Source organism: Bufo bufo, chromosome 9, assembly GCF_905171765.1.
Source record: "Bufo bufo chromosome 9, aBufBuf1.1, whole genome shotgun sequence".
In the NCBI taxonomy this organism is placed as follows: Eukaryota; Metazoa; Chordata; class Amphibia; order Anura; family Bufonidae; genus Bufo; species Bufo bufo.
The window spans coordinates 65154200-65167478 of NC_053397.1; the positions used below are offsets into that span (position 1 = coordinate 65154200).

General features: G+C 42.9%; 1 protein-coding gene across 1 annotated transcript in view; it reads right to left on the reverse strand.

The window, feature by feature from the left end:
* DNM3 (dynamin 3) overlaps positions 1–13279 on the reverse strand; it is a 377707-nt gene that overhangs the window by 173026 nt on the left and 191402 nt on the right. Inside the window, 1 exon segment of the mRNA XM_040407594.1 lies at positions 3629–3738. Coding sequence (XP_040263528.1) covers positions 3629–3738 — 110 coding nt within the window.

Consider the following 13279-nt stretch of genomic DNA (forward strand, 5'->3'; position numbering starts at 1 on the left):
CTCGTGTGAAAGGGGCCTAAGGCCTCTTTCACACGGGCGTTGCGGAAAAATGTGCGGGTGCGTTGCGGGAACACCCGCGATTTTTCCGCGCGAGTGCAAAACATTGTAATGCGTTTTGCACTCGCGTGAGAAAAATCGCGCGTGTTTGGTACCCAAACCCGAACTTCTTCACAGAAGTTCGGGCTTGGGATCGGTGTTCTGTAAATAGTATTATTTTCCCTTATAACATGGCTATAAGGGAAAATAATAGCATTCTGAATACAGAATGCTAAGTAAAACAGGGCTGGAGGGGTTAAAAAAAATAAAAAATCATTTAACTCACCTTAATCCACTTGCTCGCGATGCCCGTCATCTCCGTCTGACTCTTTTACTGTAAAGGACCTGTGGAGAGCATTAACTATAGTTTAAGGACCTGGGATGACGTCACTTTGGTCATCACATGGTACGTCACATGATCTTTTACCATGGTGAATCACCATGGTAAAAGATCATGTGACGTACCATGTGATGACCGGAGTGACGTCATCCCAGGTCCTTAAACTATAGTTAATGCTCTCCACAGGTCCTAGACAGTAAAAGAGTCAGACGGAGATGCCGGGCATCGCGAGCAAGTGGATTAAGGTGAGTTAAATTATTTTTATTTTTTTTAACCCCTCCAGCCCTGTTTTACTTAGCATTCTGTATTCAGAATGCTATTATTTTCCCTTATAACCATGTTATAAGGGAAAATAATAAGGTTCGGGTCTCCATCCCGATCGTCTCCTAGCAACCGTGCGTGAAAATCGCACCGCATCCGCACTTGCTTGCGGATGCTTGCGATTTCCACGCAACCCCATTCATTTCTATGAGGCCTGCGTTACGTGAAAAACGCACAAAGAGAAGCATGCTGCGATTTTCACGCAACGCAAAAGTGATGCGTGAAAATCACCGCTCGTGTGCACAGCCCCATAGAAATGAATGGGTCAGTATTCAGTGCGGGTGCAATGCGTTCACCTCCCGCATCGCATCCGCGCGGAATACTCGCTCGTGTGAAAGGGGCCTTAGAGTTTTTAACTGCTTCAATCAACAAGATTTACTAGTAGCAGTCTCTATTTCCTACACCCCAACCCAATCTCAGTTGATTAGCAAGAGCAAAAGTTTTTTTTTCATCAACAACAGCAGATTCATATTCATATTAAAAATACCTTTATCTAACATAGATATTTAAAAACATCATATGTAAGAAATTGTACTGTTGAAGGCAAACACAATCGTTTTTACAAATTTAATTTTGCATTGTAGTAAAAATTACCAGGCCTGGTTAGTCCTATCTACTTTCCTACAAGGAGGCAAAAACTTGTGCAGGATTCCCATCTCTATTGCTAGCAAATATGAGAGTGTGAAATTGTCCCAAGGGACAAGAAAAGGGCATAACAGGGGTAACCAGGTCTTTCAGTTCTATGCCAAAAGTCAGATTATTGAACTGTACTGTATTCTTATAGGAATTTAGTATGTATGTATTATTAGTAATTAATTAGTATAATTTTTTGGGAAGATGGAGGCAAAGCATCTTTATTAGACCCTCTTAATACTACCTGGGATTGCGCATGTAAGCAACAAGCCAGTGGCAGTGGTGGCAGAAGGCAGTGGGGAGTAGGTTCAAAATTTGCTTTCATACACAGATGAGCAATAGGGTAACAATATTTTAAACTTTTGACTTTCTGGCTCCATATCTCACCATCCATTACAGCTTCAAACATGAGACTACTATAATTTTATAGACAATCATCTTGGCTATCTCATACATAAATTGGACTATTTAGCATATGATTAGTTATGCAGATTCTTGTCATGTAACTGCATTGTTACTGTTTTGCTTCTAAAATTCTTAATTTACATTTCTATTATTTTGTTAGTATTCTGTAAATCCACCTTTGGCTTTCTACACTGCCTGAATCATTCTGGGCATGCTCTCGATCAGATTCAAGCATGTTTCGACCAAAATCTGTTCCCAGGTCTCTTGTACACGTTCCCAATATTGACGCATACTGGTCGACTTGGGTATGAATGCAGCTTTTTCTTCAACTCTACCCACAAGTGTTAAATTAGGTTGAGGTCTGGGGACTGTGGGGCCCAATCCAGCACCTCTACTTTATTGTCATTGAATCATTTCTTCGCCAAGCTCGACATATGCTTTGGGTTGTTGTCCTGCTGGAACACTATGTCGTTCTTTTCATACCCATAGTACTCGAGTGTACGAAGTAACTCGTCTTGTAGAATATTCACCTTAGGCTCAGCATTGAGACCACCATCAATCCTGGTCAAGTATCCAACACCTTTGTCTGTGAAACAACCCCGTATTATCAGGCTTCATCCACCAAACTTTACAGTTCCATCAATTTCTCAAACCGTTAGCCCCCTTTTCCCTTATTTCTTCCAGACCCATTTGCACTCATCAGAGCTCAGTCTTTTGACTTTCGTCTCATCACTCTAAATCACCCTTTTCCAATCTTCTACTGTCCACTGTTCGCACTTTTTTGCAAACTCGAGCCAACGCTTCTTATGACGATATTGAAGTCGAGGCTTCTTCACCTTTTTTCGGGCCACCATTCCAGGTTTGTTTGTTGCATGGTGCTTACATGGATGGCTGTGATCTCCCTATTAAGAAACATACGAGTCACCTGCTGCCGTATTTGTTGCTCCAGAACGGACAGACCTTGTGATGAGTTGTTGAGCTTGTTGATTCTGATCCACCTGTTGGCTTTGGAATGGATGGATGGACTTCATTTCGTATTCTTCAAACTGTCATGGCACTCACATTGTGTGGCAATTTTCTTTGCCGAGATACCGCTATCGATGGATGATGCTGGATGATGGGAAAGCTTCTTCATGGATGTTCCTGGAGTCAAACCTGTGACCTTTCACTCAGGAATCAACCTAATAACACACTGAGCTATTAGGGAATGTGAGAACAGATTGTAATTTGTAGTATACAGGAAGAAAAAGATTGTTCCACCACCAGGACCAACAGTAACAATGCAGTTACATGACAAAAATCTACATAACTAATCATATGCTGAATAGTTGAAAGTCCAATTTATGCTTGAGATGGCCAAGATGATTGTCTATAAAATGATTGTAGTCTCACAGTTAAAGCTGTAGTGGATGGTGAGCCTGAAGTCAAAAGTTCAAAACATTGTTACCCTTTTGCTTGTCAGTGTATCCCAGCCACAAGCTGTTAACAGTGGTGATGGAGAGGGATCAGGAAGCAGGTCCAAAATTTGACCTGGGGCCCATAGGACTCCCGTTAAGCCCCCTATGTTTGGTTTGCTTGTTTGGAGTTACTATCTACAAACCTGGCCATAGATATATACATTTTTCCTCTCACATAAGATAATTTAATTATGGGGACTGTCATTTTCCCTTAGGCCTATAAGATTGTATTCCTTAATTTGCCGGGAACTGGGGACCTTGGTCTAGTTACATAAAACTTAAAGAATTAATGAAAATTCAGTTTCGCTCTCGTTCAGGGACTTTGTCAGGAAGAACATTTTATTAATATGTTTGGACACGATGCAGAACAGTTTCTCTGGGATCATATAAAATACTGGTATGTCAGAGTTCAGTTTTTGGTTTTCCCCTATCATACCGTTGCTCAGTGTTGAACAGTGCAAAGATGTGTTTGCTGGACATGAAGCTTTTTTCCACATCACGGACTTTCAGATTGTCCAAAGGTAGCATGTACTTCTTCTCTTTTTCCTACACGGAAAGAAGAAGCAAAAACAAACCAATAAGCTTGGATACAGTAGAGGTCTCACGTAGTGCCAGCATTGCACAGCATTACTTCCTTCACCTCAATTAAACCTAAATGAGCTTGGCAGCTGGAAAGGTCTGCTAGCTAGTCAAGGAATATCTGAGAAAGCACAGTGTCACTGGCTTCAGTGAACGCTGCCATTTCATCATGAATAAATGTATTATATGCTGTTCTCATGACTGCAAACATGAACTTACCTTGGACTCCAGAATGCTTGTAGTAGTTATACATTAGTATTATCAAATCAGAAAATGTGTTAGACAGCCAGTAGGACTGTGCCACACATTCACTGAAAATCAGATGTCTGAACCTTCAGAATAAGTCTTGCCACCCCTTCTCTATTAGAATTGCTATACATAGCCAGTAGTAGGAGGCTTTTAAAGTTAATCTCCAGGAATGCCTGAAAAGTCGATATTTAATAAGGTATGGGTGTATCTTCCATCCCAAAAAAAGATAATTTAGCATGACTGGAAGATCTTGAGGTTCTACTGATCTTTCACCTGTATAAGACATTCATAAAGGGGTTATCCAGGAAAATATATTTATGACTTATCCTCTGGATAGGTCATCAGTATCAGATCTGCGGTGGTGCGCTACCCGGGACCCCCACGATCCGCTGTTAGAAGAGGCCTTGAGTGCCACAGCCTCCTCCTAGGCCAGTGACACCACTGTACATCAGTCACACGTCCTAGTTGCAGCTTAGCCCCATTCACGTCAATGGGGCTTAGCTGCAATACCAAGCACTGCCATTATATGATGTCCTTGGAAAGCTGCCGGGAGCCTGCATCGTTCACCAGGGCTCCAGTGAGCACAGTGCCTCCATTAAACAGCTGATCTGCTGTGATGCTGGGATTTGGACCCCCTATTCTCAGGATAGGTCATTATTATCATTCCCCGAATAACCCCTTAAAGAGGACCTGTCACCTCTCCTGACATGTCTGTTTTAGTAACTACTTGCATTTTTCGTGTAATAACAATTCTGAAGCATCTGTTCTTATGGCTCTATGTTGTGCCATTCCTTTATTATTCCTGCTAGAAGTTATGAATGAATTACTAGCAGTTTGCAATGAAGGTCTAAGATGGGTGTTACCCATTGGGGGAAGGAGGTCTCCCTACAGAGTCTTATGCTATCCAATCAATGCTGCCACTGTTAGACTGTGCAGGGACACAGCCTCAACTGGTAACACCCATCTGGACCCTCATTACAAAATGCTAGCAATTCATTCCCAACTTCTAGCAGAAATAATAAAGGAATAGCACAATATGGAGTCATAAGATTAGATGCTCCAGAATTGTTATTACAAGGGACATGCAAGTGCTTGTTAATATAGACATATCAGCAAGGTTTTCCCAGGAATGTCTCCGCCAGATTACACCACTTTCTTGACAGGACCAGTCACCAGATTTATTGCCAATCAAGCATTTATGGGACCAGCTGGGATGCCAGCTTCGGCAACCTACAAGTTTGCAGAATCTACAGGCCCAGCTGTAACATCTGTGGGCAAATGTGTAGCAGGATACCATATGGAACCTGTATGCCTCCATGTCCAACCGCACCTCATCTTGTATTTACTGTAGGTTAGAGGTGGTTTAACAGGGTCCTAGAGCCTTATTTTACAGTTGTACAGTTTTCCCCAATAAACGTATCCTTTCAGTGTAATATTGTAGTCACATATACAGCGCATTCAGAAAGTCTTCAGACCCATTCACTTTGTTCACATTTTGCTATGTTGCGGCTTTGTGCTAAAATAAAAATAAAATTACGTTTCCCTTATCATTCTGTACTCAGTACCCCATAATGACAAAGTGAAAACAGAATGTTCAAAATCTTTGCTAATTTATTGAAAAGGAAAAACTAGAATATTGCATTGACATAAGTATTCAGACCCTTTGCTCAGTACTTAATTGAAGCAACTTTGGCATTGAGTACAGCCTCCAGTCTTCTTGCAATTATTCTGCGCAGATCCTCGCTTTTCTGTCAGGATAGATGGGCACCGTCAGTGGACAACCCTCTTTAGGTCTCTAGAGATGTTCTATTGGGTTCAAGTCAGGGCTCTGGCTGGGCCACTCAAGGACCTTCACAGAGTTGTCCCTAAGCCACTCCTGTGTTGTCTCGGTTATGTGCTTAGGGTCATTGTCTTATTGGAAAGTGAATATTCACCCAGTCTGCAGGCCAGAGGACACAATCCGATTTTCATTAAAAATATCTCTTTTCATTCAACTTTCACCAGTCTCTCTGTCGTAGCTGGGGAAACCACCCCCACAGCATAATGCTGCCACCACATGCTTCACTGTAGGGAGGGTATTCATCAGTGCTTGGATTCCTCCAGACATGACACCTAGAATTGAGGCCAAAAAGTTCAATTTTGGTTTCATCAGACCAGAGAATCTTGTTTCTCCTATCCTCAGAGTTCTTTAGGTACTTTTTTGCAAACTCCAGCTTTGGATACTTTCACACTAGCGTTATTTTTTTTCCGGCATTGAGTTCCGTCCTAGGGGCAGTTTTATTGTAATGTATTCTGAATGGAGAGCAATCCGTTCAGGGTGCATCAGGATGTCTTCAGTTCAGTCTTTTTGACTTTTCAGGACGGAGATAATACCGCAGCATGCCAAAATTCTGGAACACTTGCCGGAATGCCGCAACCGGCAAAATGGATACGGCAGCGCGGTCTGCGCATGCTCAGGCCGCAAAAGATTTAAAAAAAAAAAATGCAGGATCCGTTTTTACGGATGACACCGGAGAGACGGATCCGGCATTTCATTGCATTTGTCAGACGGATCAGGATCCTGATCCGTCTGACAAATGCCATCAGTTTGCATACGTTTTGATGGATCCGGCAGGCAGTTCCGGCGACGGAACTGCCTGCCGGAATCATGTGCCGCAAGTGTGAAAGTACCCTTTCATGTGCATTTTACTTCTGGCCACTGGAGTACTGCAGTGATATTTGATCTTCCAAAAGATTCTTCCATCTGAACCTAGGATCTTTTTTGCTCAGCCATAGTGACTATTGGGTTCTTGGCCACCTCTCTAAACAAGGTCCTTCTCTCCTGATTACTTAGTTTGGTGGGGGTGGCCAGCTCTAGGAAGAGTCCTGGCTGTTCCAAACATATTCCTTGTAAGAATTATGGAGGCCAGTGTTCTCCTGGGATTTTTTTTTTAGTGCAGCAGAATAATTTTTGTACCCTTCTCCATTTCTGTGCCTCATGGCTCGCTTTTTGCTCTGATTGACATTGTCAGCTGTGAGACGTTATATAGAGAGGGCTGTGTCTTTCCAAGTCATGTCCAATCAACTGAATTTACCACATGTGGACTCCAACCAAGGTGTAGAAATATCTAAAAAAAGATCAAGAGAAATGGGAGGCCCCAGAGTGAAATTTGAAGTTCTATGGCAAAGGGTCTGAATATGTAGGTCCAGGCAAAATTTTTATTTTTTTCCTTTTCAATAAATTAGCAAGAATTTCTAAAATTCTGATTTCACTTTGTCACTATAGGCTATTGAGTGCAAACTGAGGGGGAAACACGTGATTTTTTTTCTTTTTTTTTCTTTTAGCACAAGGCCGAACAAAAAATGTGAAAGGAATGAGAGGGTCTGAAGACTTTCTGAATGCAATGTAGAAACATGGCCCTTTCAATCAAGAAGTAGAGGGAGGGGCTGACAGAGGAATCAAGAGGAGCAAGGGTGCACACAGCTTGGACCTGCCCTCAGTGCACTTAACTGCTGCATATGGATTAAAAGTACTTTTTCCCAGAATGAAACTAAGTGATATGTTTTAACAGTGGATTTCCCGATTACAGATTCCCTTTATACATTGGATGCTTATTCCAGTATACGTCTGAGAAGAGCAGCTCAGTCAGTCAGGAATATGGTTGGTTAAGAAGTAAGTCCTTAACAAAGTTAACATTCTATCGCATACCTCAGAGTTGTACCAGAGACATCTGGAGAACAAAAACAAAATCAAAACCTGGATTGATCAAGACTTCAATCCTGCATAATTTAATAAAGAAGGAGAGGACAGAAGAGCCAGACAAGCAAGCCACAAAAGCCACAAGTGTCCTACGTGTCTGGTGTGGGTTGATGGACAGCTGGGAAGACATGTTTAAACTTGTTAACCTCATGTTTGGAAAATTACTATCCCATTATATCCTACGTTTTAGCTTATAATAAGCTTAGGTAGTGGATGAAAATGAAAATAAATGTAAGGGTGTGGAACAGCATAGCACTTTGTGTGCATTTTGTTGAAACCATCACCCCTGAAACAGTCATATCCTTGAATCAATAGGCCTACAATGATATCTGCAGCACATATCTATCAACAATTAGCATACAGCATTGGCGTCGCTACAGGGGGTTATTCTTTGCCCCCTGCGTGCTCCCCCCCCCCCCCCCCCGCTGATTTCCGCTGATTCCTCGCTGATTAAAATACCTGCGTGCTGCCGGCAGGCTAAGTAATTCACATAGGGGGCGAAGGCAGAGCCGTGCGCGTGCGTGCAGGCGCAGGCTGGGAGTGGGTGGCACGCAGCAGAGTTGACGTGAAAGGAAGAGCCACTGAAAGCTGCGTACATGCCGGCCCACGCGCCTGTCAGTGAGGTAAGGGTGGCGGCGTGACGGTTATAGTGTAGTGTTTATTCAAGGTGCCCAGCTGCTCGCTCCAGTCCGGATTAACTACAAGAACTCTGCCCTCTCTGACTGGCTGAAACCCCTAGTACAGTGGTGGCGAACCTATGGCACTGGTGCCAGAAGCGGCACTCAGAGCCCTGTCTGTGAGCACCCGCACCCTGGAAAAAGTCTAAGGCATACCAATATGCCTTAGACTTTCCCCGCCATTCATCAGCGCAGGGCGCACTATGTACAGTACAGCACAAGCAGCGCACTAAATGTAGGCAGGTAATTATAGCCAAATGATAAAGTACATAGAAGATGCCGTGTTGGCACTTTGCGATAAATAAGTGGGTTTTTGGTTGAAGTTTGGCACTCGGTCTCTAGTAGGTCAGTCACCCTACCATAATAAGTTATATTACAGTATAACGCATATAAAGTATGTACCCTGCTACCCCTTGTATAATGTACCCTGATACCCCTCAGTTAGATAATATAACTGAGGGGTATCAGGGTAAATAATACAAGGGGTAATATAACTGAGGAGGGGTATCAGTGTAAATTATACAGGGGTAATATAACTGAGGAGGGCTATCAGGGGACATTATACAGGGGATAATATAACTTATATTACCCCTGTATAATGTCCCCTGATAGCCCTCCTCGGTTATATTACCCCTGTATAATTTACCCTGATACCCCTCAGTTATATTACCCCTGTATAATGTACCCTGATACCCCTCCTCAGTTATATTGCCCCTGTATAATTTACCCTGATACCCCTCAGTTATATTACCCCTGTATAATTTACCCTGATACCCCTCAGTTATATTACCCCTGTATAATGTACCCTGATACCCCTCCTCAGTTATATTATCCCCTGTATAATTTACCCTGATACCCCTCAGTTATATTACCCCATGTATAATGTCCCCTGATAGCCCTCCTTAGTTATATTATCCCCTGTATAATTTACCCTGATACCCCTCAGTTATATTACCCCCTGTATAATGTCCCCTGATAGCCCTCCTCAGTTATATTACCCCCTGACGGATCCGTTATGCTTTCTCATAGACTTCTATAAGGACAACGCAAAACGCAATGCCTCTAAAAGGCTTCCGTTTTGCATTCCATCTGGCCAATCCGTTATATTCTGTTTGAAACAGAACCTATAACGGAATGGCATAACGCAGATGTGAATCCACCCCTAGGAATAGATTGTTTCTGAATACTTAGGCCTCATGCACACGAACGCAAAAACGGGTTCTGTAGTTCCGTGATCCGTGTCCGTTTTTTCTTCCGTGGGTCTTCCTTGATTTTTGGAGGATCCACGGACATGAAGGAAAAAGTCGTTTTGGTGTCCGCCTGGCCGTGCGGAGCCAAACGGATCCGTCTTGACTTACAATGCAAGTCAATGGGGACGGATCCGTTTGACGTTGACACAATATGGTGCAATTGCAAACGGATCCGTCCCCCATTGACTTTCAATGTAAAGTCAGGAGTCCCTATTATACCATTGGATCGGAGTTTTCTCCAATCCGATGGTATATTTTAACTTGAAGCGTCCCTATCACCATGGGAACGCCTATATGCTAAAATATACCATCAGATTTGAGTTATATCGTGAAAACTCAGATCCGACAGTAAATTCTAACACAGAGGCATTCCCATAGTGATGGGGACGCTTCAAGTTAGAATATACTACGAACTGTGTACATGACTGCCCCCTGCTGCCTGGCAGCACCCGATCTCTTACAGGGGGCTGTGATCCGCACAATTAACCCCTCAGGTGCCGCACCTGAGGGGTTAATTGTGCGTATTATAGCCCCCTGTAAGAGATCAGGTGCTGCCAGGCAGGAGGGGGCAGACCCCCCTCCCTCCCCAGTTTTAAATTCATTGGTGGCCAGTGCCACCATAAGTTGTGATCTTTTGTCACTTTCTTAAATTGGTGAGAAAAGTGGTGTGGCTTAGCAGAGGGGGCATAGCCTCCAGATTTATTATCATTGACACCAGTATCTGGCATAAATTATAGCTCAGGTCTGCTCCAGTCTGTAGCAGGTATACATTTGAATTTCGGGTGCATAGAAGGTGAGAGATGTGAGCAGCAAGTGCCACTTGATAAATTAGGCACATCAAAACTGCAGTAGGAAACAATCTCCCCATAAATTCTGGATACTGCAGCATAGAACTCTTTTCAGACTCCCCTCTCGCGGTCCAGCAAGTGCAGCTTCTGCTGTCCTTCCAACAAAGGCAGGGAGCTTCCTACCCCCTCTCTGTGATGTGTATAAAGGGAGCTGATTGCTGGCTCAGTTCCTTAGTTAAGGAAGCACTCCAGGATTTGGAGTGCATGGAGTTTGTATGTTCTCCTCATGTTTGCATGTTTTTTTTAGATTGTGAGCCCCATTGGGGATAGCGTGAAGCTAATGTCTGTAAAGCTCTGCGGAATATAGTAGTGCTATATAAGTGCATAACATAAATAAATAAATACATTTCTATGGCAGTGCACAAAATAGCCGAGTGGCACACTGGGCTATTTTCAGAAGTCCCGTAAAAATAAATGGGAGGCCCACCACGCAAGTGCAGCCACTGTTCCACTCACTTCTATGGGGCTGATGGAAATATCCAATCCAGCACTCTGCTATTTTCGGGCAGCCGTATATACGCGGTCCATTCTCCTTCACTTTTCAGGCTCCTTTCTAGGTGTCACCTGCTCCTATCAGGCTTTGGTGGCATAACCTTGCAATATGCTTTCAATTATGAGATGGGCCAACCCCATAAAAGAGTAAGATAGAGGTCGTTATATATACCTGTTTTATTTTATGTGCCATATGTGGGTTGTCTGTCATCTTGTTTCCTTCTTTCCTGTCAGATATGGTTTTCCTAAAAAATCCAAAATTTCCCAGTGGAGTCTCACCATACTGTACTGCTCGGTTCAAGGACAAACATGACATATGAGTGACACAGAACGGCTGTCCTCTCACACTTCAGGGTCTCCATGTTTTCCTATGTGATGCAGCTCGAGCCTGTCTCCCCTCTTTGCCCTGTCATCTCTCCCCTGTCAGCTCTTCCATGAAGGAAGCAGGGAGACCAGTGTGAAGCTACATTTAATAGAACTACACTGGAGAGTCAGCACACACAGATAGCAAATTCAGAGTGAGTCATGAGGTTTATACAGTATAAGTGCAGCTAATCACTGTATACGGTTACCTACTATATATTTGCACTCCTGGTCCTTTAGATAGGGGAGACATTATATCTATAACAGAATACAGGCATTTACAGAAAACCATGGGGGTGGGAGGGGCTTGAGAGCTTCCAGGAGGGATTTGATTGGTGATGATGTCATCCTGTAGTTCACAGGAAGTCAGCCACACAGGAGAGACCAAGTTCCTGTTTACAAATTACAGCAAGTAGTCAGGTCACATAACCAGGTTCTCATAATAAAAAGGTTCTAAATTTATGGATGCAACTGAGTTAAGATGTAACAAATTACACTGCAAGAGTAATGCTTCTGTGTTAGCATTTTATGTAAAATAAATAAAAAAAAGTTCTTATTTTAATCAGTCCCCTTCTCTGTCTCTGATTCAGCTGAGAAATCTCAGTTCATTAGCTGAGGAGGGGGCGTAAGCTACATATCTAGGACCATGAGAGGGGGTCAAATCAGCCTAGTGGTGCAGTATTCAGAATTAAAGGACATTAGTTGGGAGAACAATTAGGTTTGTACAGGTTGCAAATGAAGGATAGATACAAATAAGTATATTCAATTGCAACAAGTGTCTTAAAAAATAGTGAGGTGCACGCAGTGTTCTTCCTCTCAAAACAACGGACAAACTAGCTAGTCCCCATTATAAGTCAATGTACTCCACCAGGCACTGTTGGTATCTGTCACAGCAACGTAGAGTGATTCCTGTTATGGATAGAAAACACTACACAACTGTGCACATTGCCTTAGATTATATTCATTCCAGGGCACTGTATAAAAAAGGGTTTAAGTACAAAAATGAAAAATAATGAACTAAATGAGTCCCAGGGCTTACAATCTATGCCTCATGCACATGACCATATCCATTTTGCACAAAATAGTGGCCATATGCATTCCGTAATTTTCTCATTCCCATCGGTAAAAATGGTTATCCTTTTCCGCAAAACAGACAAGAATAGAAGCTTTTCTATAATTTGCTGAACGGCTACACACATATGGACAGCAGATAGATGACATACGTGTTCTGTCTGCATTTTTTTGTGGACCCACGCAAATGAATGGGTCAGCGTGCAGTCTGCAAAATATGCGGATTGGACATGTGCATGGGGCCCAAGGGAAGGAGATTGCAGATGAAAATACAAAGTAGATGCTGCTCATATGGTAGCGTAGAGACAGCAAAGTTATTGTAGGTTGTAGACATTTCTGAAGAGCTGGGTTTTAAGATTGCTTCAGAAGGTTCTGTTCATGTGGGACAGTCTGATGTGTGGAAGTAGAAAGTGCCAGCGTATGGGGAACGCACAGGAGCTGAGGTGTCACTTCTACTAATAGGGGCACTCAATGAGACCATTATCACTGCAGAGGGCATATTACTTATTGGCGTACTCTATTAGTGGGACTTTTGAGAGCACTTTGCAAACTATCTGTACAGAACTGTTATTTCGGAAGTATAGTATTTGGGGGAACTGGGGAGCACAGCAGGAACACTATTGGGGGTAACACAGGATAACACTTTTGGGAAACCAGAAGGAGACATATAATAGAAGAGTAAGGATCCTAACATTTCTGACATGGCTGAAAGAAATAGTCATGAGCTGAATGGAGAAGATAAGGACAGAGGACGTCTACATCCGAGGAGACATCACTGGATGTAACCGATATATAATGCTGTATTCTCCTGTATGTGTG